General features: G+C 38.2%; 1 protein-coding gene across 6 annotated transcripts in view; it reads left to right on the plus strand.

Moving 5' to 3' along the window:
- The window catches only part of CEP152 (centrosomal protein 152), a 163,543-nt gene that overhangs the window by 56,404 nt on the left and 87,963 nt on the right, over positions 1–19,176 (plus strand). For 5 of the 6 annotated variants that reach the window (XR_003796092.1, XM_029239614.1, XM_029239618.1 and 2 more), the window contains exons 14-20: positions 775–897; positions 1,528–1,637; positions 2,387–2,515; positions 2,639–2,774; positions 9,922–10,203; positions 12,440–12,571; positions 17,423–18,073. Coding sequence is in view for 5 of the 6 variants with exons in the window: in XM_029239614.1 (XP_029095447.1) it covers positions 775–897; positions 1,528–1,637; positions 2,387–2,515; positions 2,639–2,774; positions 9,922–10,203; positions 12,440–12,571; positions 17,423–18,073 (1,563 nt within the window). In the remaining variant the exon portion in view is untranslated. The remainder of the gene's footprint in view (positions 1–774; positions 898–1,527; positions 1,638–2,386; positions 2,516–2,638; positions 2,775–9,921; positions 10,204–12,439; positions 12,572–17,422; positions 18,074–19,176) is intronic. The other variant, XM_029239616.1, reaches the window with a different exon arrangement.

Below are 19,176 nucleotides of genomic sequence, written 5' to 3' on the forward strand. Positions count from 1 at the left end.
ATTTGTATGAACTTTCTGGAAACAATTTACCAAAGTCTATCATCATTGTGTACCTATTGAATAAAATGTATGAGTTAACACTGATTAAATACAGAAATAGAATAGATGCTAAACCTAGTGGGTGAGAGTATGATGAGAAATAGAATGTTTGCATAGCCTCAAATGTCTCCCCATAAGATATTAATACTTACTATTAATTACAAAACAGTAACTTTACAATGGAGATGCCTGCAGACAGAACCTTCGACCTTCATCAGCTGATCATCACCAGTGATGAGACATATTGATGTCATATGTCTCCTAAAAACACACACACATCACTTCTGTGGCATTCATGCCCAAAATGCATAACGTGAATTTAATAACGAAGTAACATCCATAAAACTAAATGATTAGCATAGGTACGCTTCAAAAATGTTATGGGTTCGAAAGACAAAGACTGAAGAACTGTCCTAGATCGGAGGAGACTAATGAGATGTGACAACTGCAGGCAGCGTGAAATTGTAGACTGTATCCTGAACCAGGAAAAGGATGTTAGAGGAAAACTGGAAAATTTTGTATAAGGTCTATGGATTGGGTAATAGTATTGCATCCTAGTTAATTTCCTGGTTTTGATAATTGTACCGTGGTTATATTGGGGGACAGTAATAAAAGGTATATGGAAATTATTTGTACTGTTTTTGCAATTTCTTTGTAAGTACGAAATTATTACAAAACTAGTGCTTACAATTTTTTATAAACCTGAAAAACTTCTGACTTCTTTTCAACATTTAGACTAAAACAGATACCTCAGAAAAACCAACTAATCAAGTATGGCCTGACTCTTCCAATATGATTGTCAAAGATGATATTCTGCGACTTAAAAGTGAAATTCAGGTTTTACAGCAACAAAATCAGGTGATTAAAAAACTTTCCTCTATTTTGTGAGAATTCTCATGACCTCATTCAAAGGACTTTTTAAAAATACAGAGGCTATATGAGTTAGTGGACAAGTATATTAGCAGGTGATTAAGGATTCCAGTTATTTCCTTTTACTGCTGGTCATGGGGTAGTATTTTCATCGGAAGGTAAGTTAGTATAATTTCAGTTTTCTGGAATTCCTCTAATTGTCTAGGAATTCAGTATTTCTCTAATAGAAATGGCTAATAGAGGTATTCTTTCCTCCTTAGGCAGCCCTTGACCGGAAAGTAAAACCGTGCTTATTTATATGTTTGGGAAGATTATCATATTCTAAGATTTATCATAAAGCATCAGTTAACCAATACTTCTCTGATTGAATGTTTTCATACATTTCAAAATAAATACAGAATTTTAACCTTTACTCCTATCAGAAAGCTACTTGACAAATAAATGAATCTACACTCTTACAAGGCATGAAGAGACTTTTATAGAATTATGAAAATGATATTATGTCAAATAATGTTATAGGGAAAGAGATAAAGCACAGAGGATATCAGAAAATGAGATTAGACTAGTCAATAAAGATGATGGGTATTTCCTCTAAATACTTTATTCTTTTGTATTTAGGAGCTTAAAGAAACTGAAGAAAATCTGAGAAATACGAATCAAGACTTATGCAATCAAATGAGACAAATGGTACAAGATTTTGACCGTGATAAACAAGAAGCTGTGGATAGGTGAGGTCTAGACAGAGGCCTGACGTCTGTCTTCTGGGCTCTCCTTCCCTTCTCTCTCCTGATAACGCCCCCCAAGAAAAAATTCGAGAGAAATGATGGTGTGAACCCTCCCTATTGAGATCATAAATTGGAGAAGATGAATCCCTGGCTTCTCAAATTAGAATTTGGAACACATTTTCCATAGAAATAATGTTATGTAGTGAGTTGAGTTCTACAGAACACATCCAAACTGTAGTTCATTGAAATAGTAGAGCTTAATGGCTTAACTATTTTTTATAAGGAAGAAACCTGTGGGAGGAAATATGTCTTCTAAATAGGAAATCATAAACTTCGAAACAGACTTTTGGAACATAACTTACGTGTGAGTTGGTTACTTTAGTATTTGTGTTTAATATAGATAACTTGGAATTTTGGAACCACACCTTCTATTATTTCAATTAGTTTTTTATAAACAGAAGTTCTCAACACAGACTATTATACTCTGTTTGAAGGACTGGGGCATTTCTCACATCCAGGTTTCTAATTTTTCTCTAGAAACATTTGAAGAAAGAAAATTTTGAAGATTCTCATAAGATCATCTATGGAAAGCTAATTATTACCACTTTGGGTCGGGGAAGACCAATCTGATCTTAACTGTACTTTGCACTAGAAGGAGGGAGTGGGAAGGAAGGGAGGGAAACCAGTTCATCTCCACGTTTCTGGTAGCGCTGGCCCTGTCTTAGATTCCGCTGTCTGCTGTCTGTTTCTAGGTGTGAGAGGACTTACCAGCAACACCATGAAGCCATGAAAGCCCAAATACGTGAAAGCCTGTTAGCAAAGCATGCTTTGGAGAAGCGGCAGCTCTTTGAGGTTTATGAGGGAGCTCGCTTGCAACTAAGGTGAGAATGAAAGAGTTTAGCTGCCCCTGAAGCTGTAGAGACAACATTCTCTTATTCCATTGTTTAGAGGAAAATTGTCCGTTCTGCAGCCTTATATTTAGTTGCTGGTTTTGTGTGTCCAAGGTCTGACTTAGATAAGGTGAATAAGGAGATGGCGGCCGTGCAGGAATGTTACCTGGAAGTGTGCAGAGAGAAAGATAATCTAGAAGCAACTCTCAGGAAGACCATGGAAAAGGAGCAACAGGCTCAAGAGAAGAAGGTACAGGACAAGTCTGTGTTGTGTTCACTTCATTTCATTTCTCACTGAAACCAGTACACTCACTCTCCTGTGAAACAGGGAAGCCTTCTGTAGAAGTCTTCACGTTTGGCTGTTTCACACTAATTCAGGTCACAAAGTACAGTAAATATTGAAATAATTATTAAAGCCCTAGCAGAAAATGGCATACCCATAGGAGAAAGTGATTCGTCCTTATAGATTTATTCTAAGAGGCAAAAGAGCATTCTAAAAATAAGCAAGGTGGGACTTCCTGGTGGCGCAATGGTTGAGAATCTGCCTGCCGATGCAGGGGACACGGGTTCGTGCCCCGGTCCGGGAAGATCCCACATGCCGCGGAGCGGCTGGGCCCGTGAGCCGTGGCCGCTGAGCCTGCGCGTCCGGAGCCCGTGCTCCACAACGGGAGAGGCCACAGCAGTGAGAGGCCCGCGTACGGCAAAACAAACAAACAAACAAAAAACAACAACAAGGTGGACCCGAGTACTTTGAGTCTGAAACCCAGGGATCCTCGTTTTGCATGTTTGTTTGCTGCCCAAGTGATTCTATACAGTCCTGTGTGCACTGCATGGACGTTTTCCTCTGACCCATTTCTGTCAGGACTTAAGCGTCCTTTTATTCTGGGGAAAAGGTCAGGAGTTTGAACTTGGGTCTCATGATAGGGAAGGTGGGGCTGTGGAGCTGTAGAGAGGAAGGTCGGTGTGAGTGTGACCTCTTTCCAGGGAGTTCTCATCGTCCCGGGAAGCTGGAGGGGCTGCAGTATCCTCTCTACTCCTGCCTGAATCTTCCAGGTTGCCCTTGGTGAGTGTCCAGGAGTGAAATCACACGTAAACAGTTGCCCCTCCTGTCTTCTTCCTCGTCCTGGCTCAAGCCTCATCCAGACACACATCTGCCTCTCCCTTCCCCTTGAGACCAGCCTGCAGACCACAATTTGAAAGCCACCTGCATCAAGATTAGACAATATTTTTAAAGGCTCTAGTAAATGTTCTATATACAGAGGTTTCTGAGTAAGTTATAGTGAAGCCGACTGTTGCTACCACAGACTTAAAGAGCAGTGAGGAATCCAGGTCACTTAACATTTTGATTATTTTTGAATAGATTAATATGGTAGAAAAACATGCCATGTATACATACCATCTAGTGGAAAAAGGGCTAAGGGGAGCTGTTTTAGTTAGTGCCGGCAGTATGAAAGTTAGAAGGGATCTTAAATTACCTAGAAATTAAAGACTTAGCTCAGTAATGTTTAAAAAAATTAAAATAGGGAGAAGATCTAGTGTGATTCTTTTCTTTCTTTCTTTAAATATATAAATTGGCAAGAACATAAGTGCAGTTCTCTCAAAGAGGTCATTCTTTTCAGGAATATATTTCCTGGTACTTTTAAAAGAATCGATTTGGCTGTAAAATTGAATCTCACGTGATTGGTCAGTTGCAGTTAATAGCTGCTACTGACTGATACTTTGGCTCATGAATGCTTGTGCACTGGGGCAAGAAGGAAAGTTAAAACTGCTATTTGGCCCTCTTCCAAAAACACTTACTGGTTAAATTTTTTTTTTTAATTTTTAAATTGCCATACAGTAAAATTCACTCTTTTTCATTTGGTGTCCAGTTTTATAAATTTTTAACCCATGTATGGATTGAAACAGAATAGTTTCATCACCCTAAAAAACTCCCTTGTGGCATCCCCTTGTAGTTATACCCATATCCCCACTTAAAGGGCCAGTGTACTTAAAGCATTAAAAATTTAATTTCTTCCTTCTCTGGGAATTCTTTAGTTTTTTATTTAGATTTATACAAGCTCTTCATATAGCTTAATAGTCTTCATAAGCTTATTAAACTCGAGCAAGCTAGGGAACTGTTAGGGTAGTCCTTCTCTGCAAGATGTAAGCCATTTTCCCTGCAGTTGATCTTCAGGTCTGGAGCTTTGGATACAGACTGTATAAGACAGGCAATGCCGAGAGTCCCTGGTTGTATTTTCCTGTTTCATATGTGCTCTTTTCTGAAACACTTGTTGAGACAGGCTACAGGTTAAGTACATGTTCAATTCCAAGTTGTAAAGATTTTAACACAGACTTTCCTCACATGTTAACCTGGCTTGTTTGGAGAAGGGGGAATAAAGTCATAAACACAGGACCCTTCAAACTGGATGGTAATCAGTAGAGGCTGTTAATCTGTAGACAAAGCAAAGATGATCTATATTCCTATTCATAATGCCATTCCTACACACACTAAGGCTCATTTATACAATTGTAATCACGGTAAGTCAGTCCTTAGAAGTTAGAGTTTTTTGACTGTCTGAGGCATGCAAAACAAGTTTAAACATTTTAAAACTATCCAAATATTTCCTTCCCTCGTGTGATAAAAACTTTGAATTAGATATTTCTGTAATATGTTCAAATGGCGGATTCCTATGACCAATAAATTTATTGTTTTTCTTCTGTAAAGAGCGGGAAGCAAAGTTTTCCTCACTGTGGTGGATTGCAAAAATGGCCACATATTCTTCCTATCCCTGAATGTGTGTCTCTTTGCAGTGTGGCTTTGTAGCTATTCTCAGTTACAGATAGTCTGTTTCTCATCCGTTGAATCTGACCTTGGCCAAATGACTGACTTTGGCTAATGGGATATTAGTTAACATTATGTAAAAAGACACTTAGAAAGCTTTTATGCATTGGTCCTTGTAAGCGTGATACTCTTAGGAACCCTTTGACCAAGCACCATGTGAAGGATCAGGGATAACCTGCTAGATGATGACACATGTGACCAAGTCACTGCATCATCCTGGCAGACATTGAACTAACCACCAGACATATGAGTGTCACCATCTTAGACCATTGTAGCCTCAGTTGTCTGCAGAAATCAGCTGAGTGGACTCAGACCAGAACCACTGCCCAGCTGATCCACAGAATCATGAGAAATAATAGGTGTTCGTTGTTCTGAGTCTCTGTATGGTCTGGTTTACTATGTAGTTACGCTAACTAATATACTCACAAACATACAAACACACGGAAAATTGGTAGCAGTTTTCTTCTTCGGGTCAAAAGGAAATGCAGATACATATGGAAACAACTCCTAAAGGATAGACATACACAGATAAGACAGTTTGGGGATTACTTCTACAGTCAAACAAAAATAATAATAGTGATATATGATGTTTGATGTGACAGTGGACAACTTTCTCAGCCATGTGGATGAGCCTGTCCTATAATCTTAGTACAACTGCACTCCCCATGACCTGACTGAAGAAATGGGTCCCTCAGTCACCGGAGGTTTTCCAAAATCATGCAACACTGAACAGACATGGATATTATCTTCTTGGCATGTGCCAGTGGTGGAGAAGACTAAGATAGCAATTAAGACAGAAATAATCCAGGTCAGCTATGAACTGGAAAAAAATCCAGACAACCAGATAGTCAGGAATCAGAAATAATGCCAAAGAGACACAGAGCAAAAGCTCGGTTGCCATGTAGCATTAGTTATGTGAGGTATACTTCCTTGGTATTGTAGTTTGTGGGCTTCACTGTGTTTCTTCTCATAGCATCTTGGTAGGACCTCCAGAAAACCATTTCAAAAATTTTTCAAACAGAAACTCTCATAGATAATTTTGATCCCTGAGTAGAGGTTTATTAGAGTTTTCAGATCAACTGGGTTCCTAGAATAAATAGGGAGTATTATATGAATAGTTCAAATTGTTAAATTTTAACTGACACTTGAATGTTCTTATTTGATAATGCTTCAGCTAGTTTTGATAAGATTTTATACCAGTCTGGGTTTTATTGAAGGATGCATAGCTTTTAGAATAGAACAGTAATTTTTGGCCTATCTCTGAATACAGGTTTTTCAGAAATATAAATTTTTCTGGGCTGTGATACATTATGCGTCTCATTATGTGTGGGGTGTAAACATAAATGTCAGTTTCACCTTTAAAAATAGTATTTGGTCCTGTGGGAATGTATTTATTGTATTAGATGCCTTTTCATTTAATACAACCATCTGTAAATATTTTGTCCAAATATTTGAGATGTAGGCAGGTTTTTACAAGACAGTTTATTCAACTGATTGAGTTAGCATATAGGAAGATCACTTGTCTCTGTTGCTGTTGTCTATTACATGCATATAACTATTTCATAAGTTTGACTTGGAGAATATTAGTGTCATATGAGATATTTATTTGAATTTTGTTTAAAGAGACAGCTATTGGAGGAAAGAGAAGAGTATGTAAGGAAACTGCAGGTGGAACTTGAAGAAAAGTACCAAGATACCCTTATGATGGAAAAGGACAAGTGGCTGAAAGAACAAGAAAATGATATTAAACAGCAGTTTGAAAATGAAGTGATGTTAGCCGAAGCACACTGGGTTAAGGAACAGAAAGAGGTGTGGGTTAAAATTTCTTTCTAGGGCTTCCCTGGTGGCGCAGTGGTTGAGAGTCCGCCTGCCGATGTAGGGGACACGGGTTCGTGCCCCGGTCTGGGAGGATCCCACATGCCGCGGAGTGGCTGGGCCCGTGAGCCATGGCCGCTGAGCCTGCGCGTCCGGAGCCTGTGCTCCGCAACAGGAGAGGCCACAACAGTGAGAGGCCCGCGTACTGCAAAAAAAAAAAAAAAAAAAAATTTCTTTCTAGTCATCATGTTTAAAAAAATGTAGCATTAACTGTTGAGAGACAGCTCTTCTTGAGCTGACATTATTTTTAATTGCCAGGTACATACATAATCGCTCATTTTACTTCTCAGAATTGAGCTATTAGCAGCTTACTCACACCCGTTTTATTTTTTAAAACTTCCTACCTCTTGACTCTTCAGCCCAATTCAGGATATAATGTTGTTTTTTTTAAGAATTAAAAAATTTTTTTATTTATTTTATTTTTGGTTGCGTTGAGTCTTTGTTGCTGCATGCTGGCTTTCTCTAGTTGTGTCGAATAGGGGCTACTCTTCGTTACGGTGCGTGGGCTTCTCATTGCGGTGGCTTCTCTTGTTGTGGAGCACGGTCTCTAGAGCGCAGGCTCAGTAGTTGTGGCACACGGGATTAGTGGCTCCATGGCATGTGGGATTTTCCCGGACCAAGGATCAAATGCATGTCTCCTGCATTAGCAGGCGGATTCTTAACCACTGGGCCACCAGGGAAGTCCCTATAATGGGTTTTGAGGAGGACTTTTTCTGATTCCTCAAAAATGAAAACATGATCAAATTTCATATTGTGAAATGATTCTGATAACTCTAAACCAATATAATTAACAAATAATTAACCTACACTGTGGATCGGAAGAAAGAAGTAATGACTGGGTAGGCTTAGAAGCACAAAACTTTACTTCTATTTCCTAAGTAGCAAGTGAGATTAGAAAATGCTCATAGTTTCCAAGAAAATTAAGAACCAAATTATGATCTTAAAAACCTAGTTGGAAGTGCAATAAGTTCTCAAACTAGGTTCTTCTGACCACAAGATTGCTATTAATCGGGGTTGGGTCTATCTCAAGATGGAATCATAGACCATTGTCCTGTCTTTTGACCTCCCTACTACTCATCTCCTCTCCTCTCCTCCAAATCTCATCAATCTAGTGCTGGCACCTGAAATTCTTTTACTAGTCATTTTTTAACATAAAAGTATATATTATGGAATATATCTAGCCAAATACCTGTAAAAAAAATATGAATGGGTCTTCCCTGGTGGTGCAGTGGTTAAGAATCTGCCTGCCATTGCAGGGGACACAGGTTCGAGCCCTGGTCCAGGAAGATCCCACATGCCGTGGAGCAACTAAGCCTATGTGCCACAACTACTGAGTCTGTGCTCTAGAGCCTGTGAGCCACAACTACTGACCCTGCGAGCCACAACTACTGAGCCCGTGTGCCACAACTACTGAAGCCCACACACCTAGAGTCCATGCTCCGCAACAAGAGAAGCCACCGCAATGAGAAGCCCGTGCACCGCAACGAAGAGTAGCCCTCACCCACCGCAACTAGAGAAAGCCTGTGCGCAGCAACGAAGACCCAACGCAGCCAAAAATAAATAAATAAATTAATAAACTTATTTTTAAAAAATATGGATGACGCAAAACAAATCCCCTATTTTTACATTGCTTCAAATTGTTTTTTAGTTGGATTTGCTAACCAGTTTTTTACCAGGGCAGTGAGAGAGACAGCTAATGTTTTTGTGTTTTGTCAGGAAAGCATAAAGCATAGAGCAAAAAAGGCCACACAAGATGACCTTTTTGAGAGAAGCAATACAGCCAGGGGCTGTGGTAGCCAGGGAAGCTGTCTGAGAACTCTGGATACCCAGGAGGTGGGAAGCAGGAAAAGGGAAAAGCAAATTTTGCTATTACACAGTTTTGCCCAGTACTAATTATGTTTGGGTCCATCCCACTACACTGTTGAAAGTAGAATCACTAAGGCATCCTTCCAATAATGCCCTCCTCTTTTTTTTTTTTTTTTTTTTTTCCGGTACGCGGGCCTCTCACTGCTGTGGCCTCTCCCGTTGCGGAGCACGGGCTCCGGATGCGCAGGCTCAGCAGCCATGGCTCACGGGCCCAGCCGCTCCACGGCATGTGGGATCCTCCCGGACCGGGGCACGAACCCGTGTCCCCTGCATCAGCAAGTGGACTCTCAACCACTGGGCCACCAGGGAAGCCCATGCCCTCCTCTTGAACGCAGTTGACTGAATACAATTTCATATCATAAGAAACAAGATTCTAATGTGTCCAAATAAGTAAAAATGTTTTTTAGATTGTTCAATTTTAGTTTCATTAATTATGCTTACCCAGTGCCTGCTTTGTGGAAAGCCTGGTATTGATGGAAAATCACATATTAATAGTAGAAGTTTTCTTTGTTGTTGTTGTTGTTTTATCATGCGATCATTGTAGTGGCCATGTCAAAGCTTCCAGAAGGTCGCATCTTGAGAGCAAGATAGCCTGACCTTACACAATATACTTAACTCTTCCATGTGATTTATGTCCCATACATAAGGTCAAAGAGTAACTTTCAGGATTTCCTTGAATATATTCTCATTGACTAAATTTCTAAACCTCACATAATAACTACAACAATGCCTAGATGGTTTTCAAACACTGCTGTGGTTGCTTTTTTGGCTAGCTATTCTAGTTTTTGCTTATTTGAATATTTTTCTTTTCATACGATTTTTCTTCTGTAAACAGATCAAACAAGAACTTATTCAGCAGCTTGAAAAGGAGTGGCAGTCTAAGCTGGATCAAACTATAAAGGCTATGAAAAAGAAGACCTCAGATTGTTGCAGCCAAACTGACCAAGAAACTGCCATTGACGTTATTTCCAAGAAAGAGATGGCAATCATGATAGAAGAGCAGAAGCGAAAGATCCAGCAAAATTTAGAGCAGGAGAAGGAAATAGCCATCAAGGGGGGCTTGAAGCAACTTGAGGTTGAATCGGAACTCAAATATTGTGAAAATATTGCCAAACAGGTAAAAGGCAGGTTTCCTATAGTAAAATTATTGGAACTGCCTGCCTATTGATGAAAACCCGTAAAGTGCTACCATTGAACTTGTTCATAACTTTATACTTAAACATTTTGTATACCCCAGGGTAGGATAACAATCTTATGTTGTTGCCAAATTTGTCATTATATTTCTGTCACAAAGCTGTCGCCTCTCAGTTTTTCTGTATGTTCTTTCAGTTTACAAAATGTTTGCTCCTCTGAGGTCCGTCTAAACATTAAGATGCCTGAGGTTAACGATGATGGTTTTACATCTGAATGAAGCACAGTTTAATTATGAATCTTTCTTATCTAACTTTATAGTAAATATTCCACTAAGGTAGTTATAGATAAGTAAGCTTAAAGTGAATAAGGTATATAACAGTATCTTGTGTTGAGACTTGAGAGTTGAATCTGCAGGCATTCCCCTGCAAATGGGACTTTGTCTATAAATCCCAACCCCTGTCTCCCTGTAACAGATGTACAACCAGATCACCCTCAGAATTCATCAAGTCTTACATTTTTGCCAGAATTGAAGTATCAACCTCACTTTATGGTCAAAAATTCATTCTTGACTGCAAGAAAATTTGCCAGGTGTAAGGCTCTAAACTATAATACGTTACTTGGTTCCAAGAAAGGTCATCCAGAGAAAAGTATAGCTCTGTGTTAACAGAATAACGATGAGTTATTTGATTTATCAATATTATCTATTACAGTGATTCTTGAATTTTTTGTTCTCAGGATGTCTTTATGCTTTTAAAAATTGAAGACTCGAAAGAGCTTTTTCTGTGTTGGTAGTATGTCTATTTACTGTATTGGAAAAATATCTAAGAAATTTAAAAAAGAAGAATCCTCGCTCATACTTGCCATTGGCTATCAGAGAAGAGACATATCATACAGCATGTAGCCTCTGGAGAAGTGCACTATTTACACATGAAAGAATGGGAGTAAAAAAAAGACAAATAAGGTCCAAATTTTTGAAAATAGTTTTGACCTCACAGACCATCTGACAGGGTTTCTAGCCCTCAGAGGTCCCTGGACCTTAATATAATATTATTTATTGTATACTTTTTATTTTAGATCTTTTACTTATTATAAAGTCTTAAGATAATGCCTGAAGTACAGTTTTAAAAAAAACATACTCTGCTTTTGATAAATATTTGAAATTCTACCTATTTGTTAAATTGTTATACATGGTTTTACAAGGAATCCTTAAAGTTTGGAAGCATAGGCAAATATAGTAATTGTATCAAGGACATTTTCAATCAGTTAAAAAATAATTTTCTCAACAGAGTTAAGACAATGTTCTATAGGCAAAGAGACATGTTCTTAGGGGTGCTGCTTAGGTATTTATACAATCACAGACCTTGTGAAGAAAAACAAATAGCATGATATAGTAGAAAGGAAATGTTCATAATAACTTCTAAAGGAATGTAAATTTCTATAGGAGCTTTATCTTTTCCCCATACTTTTAACTTCCTGGAATTTACCTATAAATGTATTTAGTATTTTAGTGAGAAATTCAGCCCCTTATATCAACTCTGCTTTTGTGTGTGTGTACGGCTATATGTATGTTGTGTATCTGGATATTTCAAACAAGGAAATAAGGAAAGTTTATTTAATAAATGATCTGTGGTCACCCTGTAACAGATGTACAACCAGATCACCCTCAGAATTCATCAAGCCTTACATTTTTGCCAGAACTGAACTATCAGCCTCACTTGACAGTCACAAATTCATTCTTGACAGCAAGAAAATTTGCCAAGTGTAGGGCTCTAAACTACAATATGTTGGTGCATGCTTGCCTGTGTGCGTGTGTTTATATGTCGGGCACGAGGTCTGAGGAGGTGGTGGGTATACTGATTGGACAGTGGCTGACACCAAGCAGCCTTCCTGCATGTCTTCTTCTTTTTCCCCAAGATAAATAGGAGTTTGTTGGAAATGGCAATTGGTACTTTGTATAAAGCTTTCTAATAATAGTAGTGGCCATCAAACATGTATAGATTTCTAATTCCTGCTTTGCCTTTTGCAGTGGATAGTATGGGACAGTTAGAACATTTAGAACCCCTACTGTTTGGGGTAAGGTGGGGTGCTTGAAGTCAGTTTAACTACTGTAGTGCAATACAATGTAAATGCACATGAAATCACAGTGGTTACCTGCACATGGGATCTTTCTGAAATTTTATACGTTCCTTTACCTCTCTCCTGCAATTGCTCTCCTGCAGGTAGAAACAGCTGTGCAAAATGCTCGTCATCGGTGGCTGGAAGAACTGCCGGAGCTTGCAGAGTATAAAGCACTTCTAAGGGCAGAACAGAAAAAGTGGGAGGAGCTACAAGAGCAGTCTGTGGCCAAACGGGTAAGAGCTCTCCTGGAAAGAAGCTTCAGGAGGGCCTCATCTCAGTCCCGGGAACTCCTACCTGCTCACAGCACTGTGGGAGGATTAAATGCGATAATGCATACTAAGCATAGGGCCTGATTAGTGGGATCTGTTCTCATCGTCATCAAGTTGTGGAGGGGGAGAGAATGTGTTCCAGGGTTGTGAAACTCTCATAATCTGGAGCATGACCTTACCCATGGAATGAAACCCCTATTTATCTTGCGGTATCTTTAGGAGAAACTGAGAGAGCAATTAGCTATACAGTATCCTTTCACATGCATGACTACTGTTTTCTGTGCTGTGTCAGTAGTCTTATAATATACTCCCCTTGATAAATAACAAGCTCTCTTTTCCAGAGATGTCATGTCCCTTGACTGGAAACATCAGATATTTTAACCATTTGTATCCTCACAACTTAATTTATTAGTGTAAACCGGTTCTAATCAAAATGCCAATAAACTGAACATAGTTTTGAAGTTTGGCACGATAATTCTAAAATTTATTTGGAAAACTGAAAGGACTAGAAATTTTTCTAAATGTTCTGGAAAAGAAATAGTAGTCCAGCCCTAACACTTAATAGAATATGTTGGAAAGCAGCAATTCAGACAGTGTTGAGTCACAAAAATAGAATTCTTTTTCATTCAGTACTATACAGACTTGAGATAGGCCCAACTATGACTAAAAGCTTAATAAATTGTTTCAAAACAAGGAAATGAGGAATTTTCCATAATAAATCATCTTATGATAGCATTTTAGAAAAATTGTTTTCCCACCCCCTACACCACAACAAACTCTAGGTTTATTCAGAAGACAAACATTTTTAAATGAGAGTATAGAAAAATTAAAAGAAATGGAATATTTCAGATTTGCATCATAATAACTCAGTTGTGAGGCAACAGGCAAGGCACAGTAGCCAAGATAGGTAAATGGGATAAAATATGTACAAACATTTAAAACATTTTTGTAATAAAAAAACAAGTGAAGGGGATAATAAAAATAAGAAAAGTAAATGAATCAAACAGAAACGTTAATACTAATATATGATTAAAAAAAAATACAAATTTATAAGAGAATCTGTGGGTGAGTACACCAAAGATATGAACAGATAGTCTTCATGAGAGTCCAAACAGCAAACTTAAGGTGATATTTTATGCCATATGTTTATATCTTCTCTCCTTAATTGTAATGCACAAAATAGATTGCAGTATCAAGCATATGCTACTCTTCTGTTGTCACAACCATTTAAGAAAATGATGTGCGTAACAGACATTGTAAATGAGTCATACGTTGCATTCATAATCTTATTCCACAAGTTACTTAAGGAAATAAATTCAGCATAAGTAAAAAATCTAATATTTTTCTCAACTTATGTGGTAGTTCATGGGTAGTTCATGTAATGGTTCATTACAATATTCTCTGTACTTTTAGTACGTTGAAATATTTCAAAAGGAAATTTAAGAGGGAGAGAGAAAGAGGAAATAATATGATGGTATGCATATGTGTCTTAGAGCTCAGAAGTTAAGAATAATAAAGTTGATTTTTCCTTAAGAACACAGAAGGTCTGAATATATGTGAATGCAGAAATACAGAAACGAGAGGACGGTATGTTGCTTCTCAAACTCGAGCAGGCATGAGAATCACCTGGAGGGTTTGTTAGAGCACATTCCTGGGCTTTGCTCCTGGAGATGCTAATTTGTTGGGTCTGGAGTAAGTCCTGAGAATTAGACTTTGTAACTGACTCCTGGGTGATGTGGTAACTGCTGGTCTTTGGACCACACTTGGGTGTGAGTAGCAGTGTTCTAGATAATTATTCAGCCACAAAACTTAGTGTTTTGTGCAAATGCTTCCTCTAAGCCAAATGAGATGAGCAAGAGCCAGTTTCAAAGCATTTACTGGAGAGTTCTTATAAGATTAGAGTGATCCATCAAGATCTGTGGAAATTTAAAGCCAGTTTCCAGAGTCCAGAAGTCGGCAAGTTGGTTCAGTGGTTCCCAAACTTTGCTGCACATTGGAAAAATGTGAGGATCTTTTAAAAAATACTTTTGCCTGGCTCCCACCCCAAGGCTTTATGTTTCAATTGGTACAGGGTGTGACCTGGGCTTAGGGATTTTTGTTTTGTTTTGTTTTGTTTTGTTTGCGGTACACGGGCCTCTCACTGTTGTGGCCTCTCCTGTTGCGGGGCACAGGCTCCGGACGCACAGGCTCAGCGGCCATGGCTCACGGGCCCAGCCGCTCCGCGGCATGTGAGATCCTCTCGGACCGGGTCACAAACCCGTGTCCCCTGCATCGGCAGGTGGACTCTCAACCACTGCACCACCAGGGAAGCCCTGGGCCTAGGGATTTTAAAAGCTCCTTAGGTGATTCTAATGTGTAGCAACATCAGGAAACACTAAATAAATTAATGCTGTCAAGTTCTCCTTGTAAAATTTTATGTGAGAGGTTGTACACTTTTGGTGAGCTTTGGGCAGGTCATGCAAATTCCCTGGGATCTGACACCTCCACCCAGGTTACCTGTTAATAATTTCCAGGCATCCATTGTGACACGACCTGATTTCCTTTTTGGGAAAGGAAACATGTTTCAAACATGTTTCACATCATTACTGAATTATTCTGCTGGTAGCAAAAGAATTTTTCTGTGAATTCCTTTGTAAAGCTCATCTTAGATAGTGGGTTCCTTTAGTAAACTTAAAGTATGATTCAAAATTTTTGATTTATATCCAACTATTCAGGAACACATTTTATTGAATAAAGGTATGTAACATGTGTCTAGGTATCCATATAGTTGAAGATGTTCGCTATAATTATATAATAGCTGAGAATTAAGGACGCAGACCCCCTGTCTCAATAGCCAGAGCGTATATATGGTATTTTTTTGACATATATATATATATATATTTTTTCTATGTCATAATATTGACCTTTAGTCCAGTAATCCTCCACTGTAACAGCTCCTTTACTTTACAGTGAAAATTGACTTGTATATTTTTTGCCTCTGAGTCCTTTTGGGATTTTTTTTTTTTAATTCAAACAGAAGGTCACAAAAATTATAATCATCCTCATCAGTTCACTCAGTCCCATGTAATTAATTTTTTTCATCTTGATCTTCTGTTAGCACTTTTATGAATTCATCAGTTTTCCATGAGAATTCTGAAAATGCTTATTCATTCAGTTCAGCAGTATAGTCAGTATATATGGTATTGATTCATAACAGTCACCATTGTCTAGGCCAAGCCTTTGGAGATGGCCAGTTCTTCTTTTACATTTGTATCCTTGTGACTTCTTTGAATTCAATCCAGGGAATATTAGAAGTAAAAGGGACTTGACATCATCATCCAATCTGCTCGTTATATAGAGGACACTAAGTGCAAAAGAGATTAAGAATTTTTCTAAGCCCATGCAGCCAACAGTAACAGTAACTATATAACATTTTTTGAGTCTTATTGTTTGCCAGGCTCTAAGTGCTTTATTTTTTTATTTTATTTTTTATTTTATTTATTTATTTTTTTGCGGTACGCGGACCTCTCACTTGTGGCCTCTCCCGTTGCGGAGCACAGGCTGCGGACGCGCAGGCTCAGCGGCCATGGCTCACAGGCCCAGACGCTCCGTGGCATGTGGGATCTTCCCGGACCGGGGCACGAACCCGTGTCCCCTGCATCGGCAGGCGGACTCTCAACGACTGCGCCACCAGGGAAGCCCTTATTTTATTTTTAAAAAATATTTATTTACTTATTTATTTGGCTGCGTCGGGTCTTCGTTGCGGTGCGCAAGCTCTCTAGTTGTGGTGTGCGGGCTCTAGAGCACACAGGCTCAGTAGTTGCAGCACGCAGGCTTAGTTTCCCCCGGGGCATGTGAGATCTTAGTTCCCTGACCAGGGATTGAACCTTCCTCCCCTGCATTGTAAGGCAGATTGTTAACTGCTGGACCACCAGGGAAGTCCCCTAAGTGCTTTAAATAGATTATTTCCTTTTGTCATTTAATCCAAAAAAAAAGAAAAAAAAAAAACTATTAGGTGGGCATTGTAATTATCTCCATTTTATAGATGAGGAAACTGAGGCTCAAAGAAATTGAGGAATGGGAAGTTAATTCCAGCAGTTTGTCTCCAGAGCCTGCTCTGTTAAGCACTGTGCTAGGCTGCCTCTGCAATCCAAGTAAGGATTTGAGCTACAGCTCAGGCTTTTTGATTCCCTATTACTTTTTGGTTAGGTACTACTGGTGTCTATGATCTGCTAGTCTTGCTATTCTGTTATAAACAAAAATTGGATTAATGAAAAAATGACTTTTTCTGTTTGATATTGTCATTTAATGAACTGTTTTAACCACTAAAATTACATTAAAATACAGTATGTTTGTCAGCAAGTTATTGTGCAGGTTATGTGTTACATTCCTAAAAATATTAGTAAGATTTCCTTAGAGGCTGCTTTTGCTTCATATAAAAGATAATTCATTTGTTGGGGGCTTAGATTTGAGACAGCATCTGTATTAAAAAAACAAATATGAATTTTTTTCTAAAATTAGTTTTAGATAATTGTGTAATTATATATTTTTGGTCAGTTTAAATTTCTAGTTATTCATATAGAAATGGATGTTTTATTTTAAATAACGTAAGACAAAGTATTAGGTGATTTAAAATGAGGGAAAAGATCCTTAAGTTTAGTGTAAGTATATTTTAGGACCAGCCAATGTCTTATCTAAATTTACTTTTTCCCTTTAATTTTGATTTTAAATCTCTTATTAATAAGTTCAAAGATTAACCCAAATGGTTACTTTAATTTTTTTTATCAATGAGGAGAATCATAAAGAGTTTTCATTGTACATTATTATGTCCTTTAGATATTGTTTGCTATTTCTGAAGCTAAAGAGAAATGGAAAAGCGAGATTGCAAATCTGGAGAAAAATGTCATACCTGGAAAGCAATTGGAAGAGAAGATTCATTCTCTGCAGAGAGAGCTTGAGTTAAAGAATGAGGAAGTCCCCATGGTTGTCAGGGCTGAGCTGGCAAAGGCCCAGAGTGAATGGAACAAAGAAAAGCAAGAAGAAATCCACAGAATTCAAGAGCAAAATGAGCAAGATTACCGGCAATTTTTAGATGATCATCGAAATAAAATCAGTGAGGTGCTTGCAGCAGCTAAAGAAGACTTTATGAAACAAAAAACTGAACTACTTCTTCAGAAGGAGATAGAATTACAAACGTGTTTAGACCAGAGTCGCAGAGAATGGACTGGGCAGGAAGCTAGGCGGATCCAACTGGAAATCCATCAGTATGAGGAAGACATCCTAACTGTCCTTGAGTTTCTCTTAAAGGACACCCAGAAGGAGCAAGCCAGTGGTTCAGAGAACAAGTACCTTTTGGAACTCATGTCGACTTGTTCTTCGAAATGGGTGTCTGTGCAATATTTTGAAAAACTAAAGACCTGCATACAGAAAGCATTTCAAGATATACTCTCCCTACTTATGGAAGCTGTCAACTCAGACTGGGGAAAGGTATGTTCCTAATAAGTGAAAAAAGCTATGATTAAATGTGAAAGATGATTGTAGAAGCTGCATTTGGTACTTTTTCCTTTCTTCATTCTCCAGTTTAATAGGTGTAAGACTTGTGTTTTTACTAGTGGTTTAAAAAACTTTTAGCAAATTCAAAGGATTGCAATTTTTTTTGCCCCCCCCCCAAAATTTGCTTCTTCATAGTGCCACAAATATGAGCAGAGCTTTTAGCGACTAGACATCTTTTTCCTAAAAAAATGTATATATACTGTTCTTTGTAAGGGCCTGAGATTTCAGAAACTGAATAACTTTCATTCCTATTTTTGTTTTCTGGGCATGACTACTTCAAGAAATATGCATCGTATTAAACTAGGGTTTCTTAAGATCTTCTAAAGAGTTTGGAAGCCTATTTCTTGCCCTCAAGGAATTTATATCTCATGTAGGCAAAAAATGCCAACTGGGTACAAAGAATATTGATATAGAAACAAGCAAGTAGAGGTACGGCTCACTCACACAAAAAGCCCAGTTTTGTTAGTGTACTATATATGTGCATGTAGAATGAATTAGTTGTATTCTTTTTGTTGTGTAAGTATTCTCTGACTTTTAGTTTGTGTGGAAGATCTGATAAAACCAAAGTCTTGCTGCCTTATGATTAAAGACATTAGATATGCATGAAAAATCCGGAATGCTATTCTAGGCATTGCGACCAGCCAATTTCAACATTTGGAATTCGAGGTAGAAAAAAAATGCCAATATTATAAGGTTTGTCTGATAGAAGAGTTGAGACATAAGAACTACAGTTCATTAAAATATTGTGATTAAAGATTTTCAAGGCCCGGATTGAGCATTTGGTATTAATACCTACTGGAAAGAGTTATAAGCTACAAAAAAATCTGAGTTCCAGCTTCATACTTAGCGATAAATAGCTTATTTACCTTGGGTAGTCATAGTTGCTCATCTGAAAAATAAAATACAAATCCCTGGTCTAATTCCTTGGATTTTGGTAGGATACAAATGACATAGTTTGATCTTTCTGCATCTTGCATTTGAAACACTACAGAATTTTAGAGCCAAAGGAACCTGAAAGATCAATCTATCCCACCCCA

The sequence above is a fragment of the Monodon monoceros genome, unplaced genomic scaffold (assembly GCF_005190385.1).
Source record: "Monodon monoceros isolate NGI ecotype Baffin Bay Population unplaced genomic scaffold, NGI_Narwhal_1 Super_Scaffold_21, whole genome shotgun sequence".
In the NCBI taxonomy this organism is placed as follows: Eukaryota; Metazoa; Chordata; class Mammalia; order Artiodactyla; family Monodontidae; genus Monodon; species Monodon monoceros.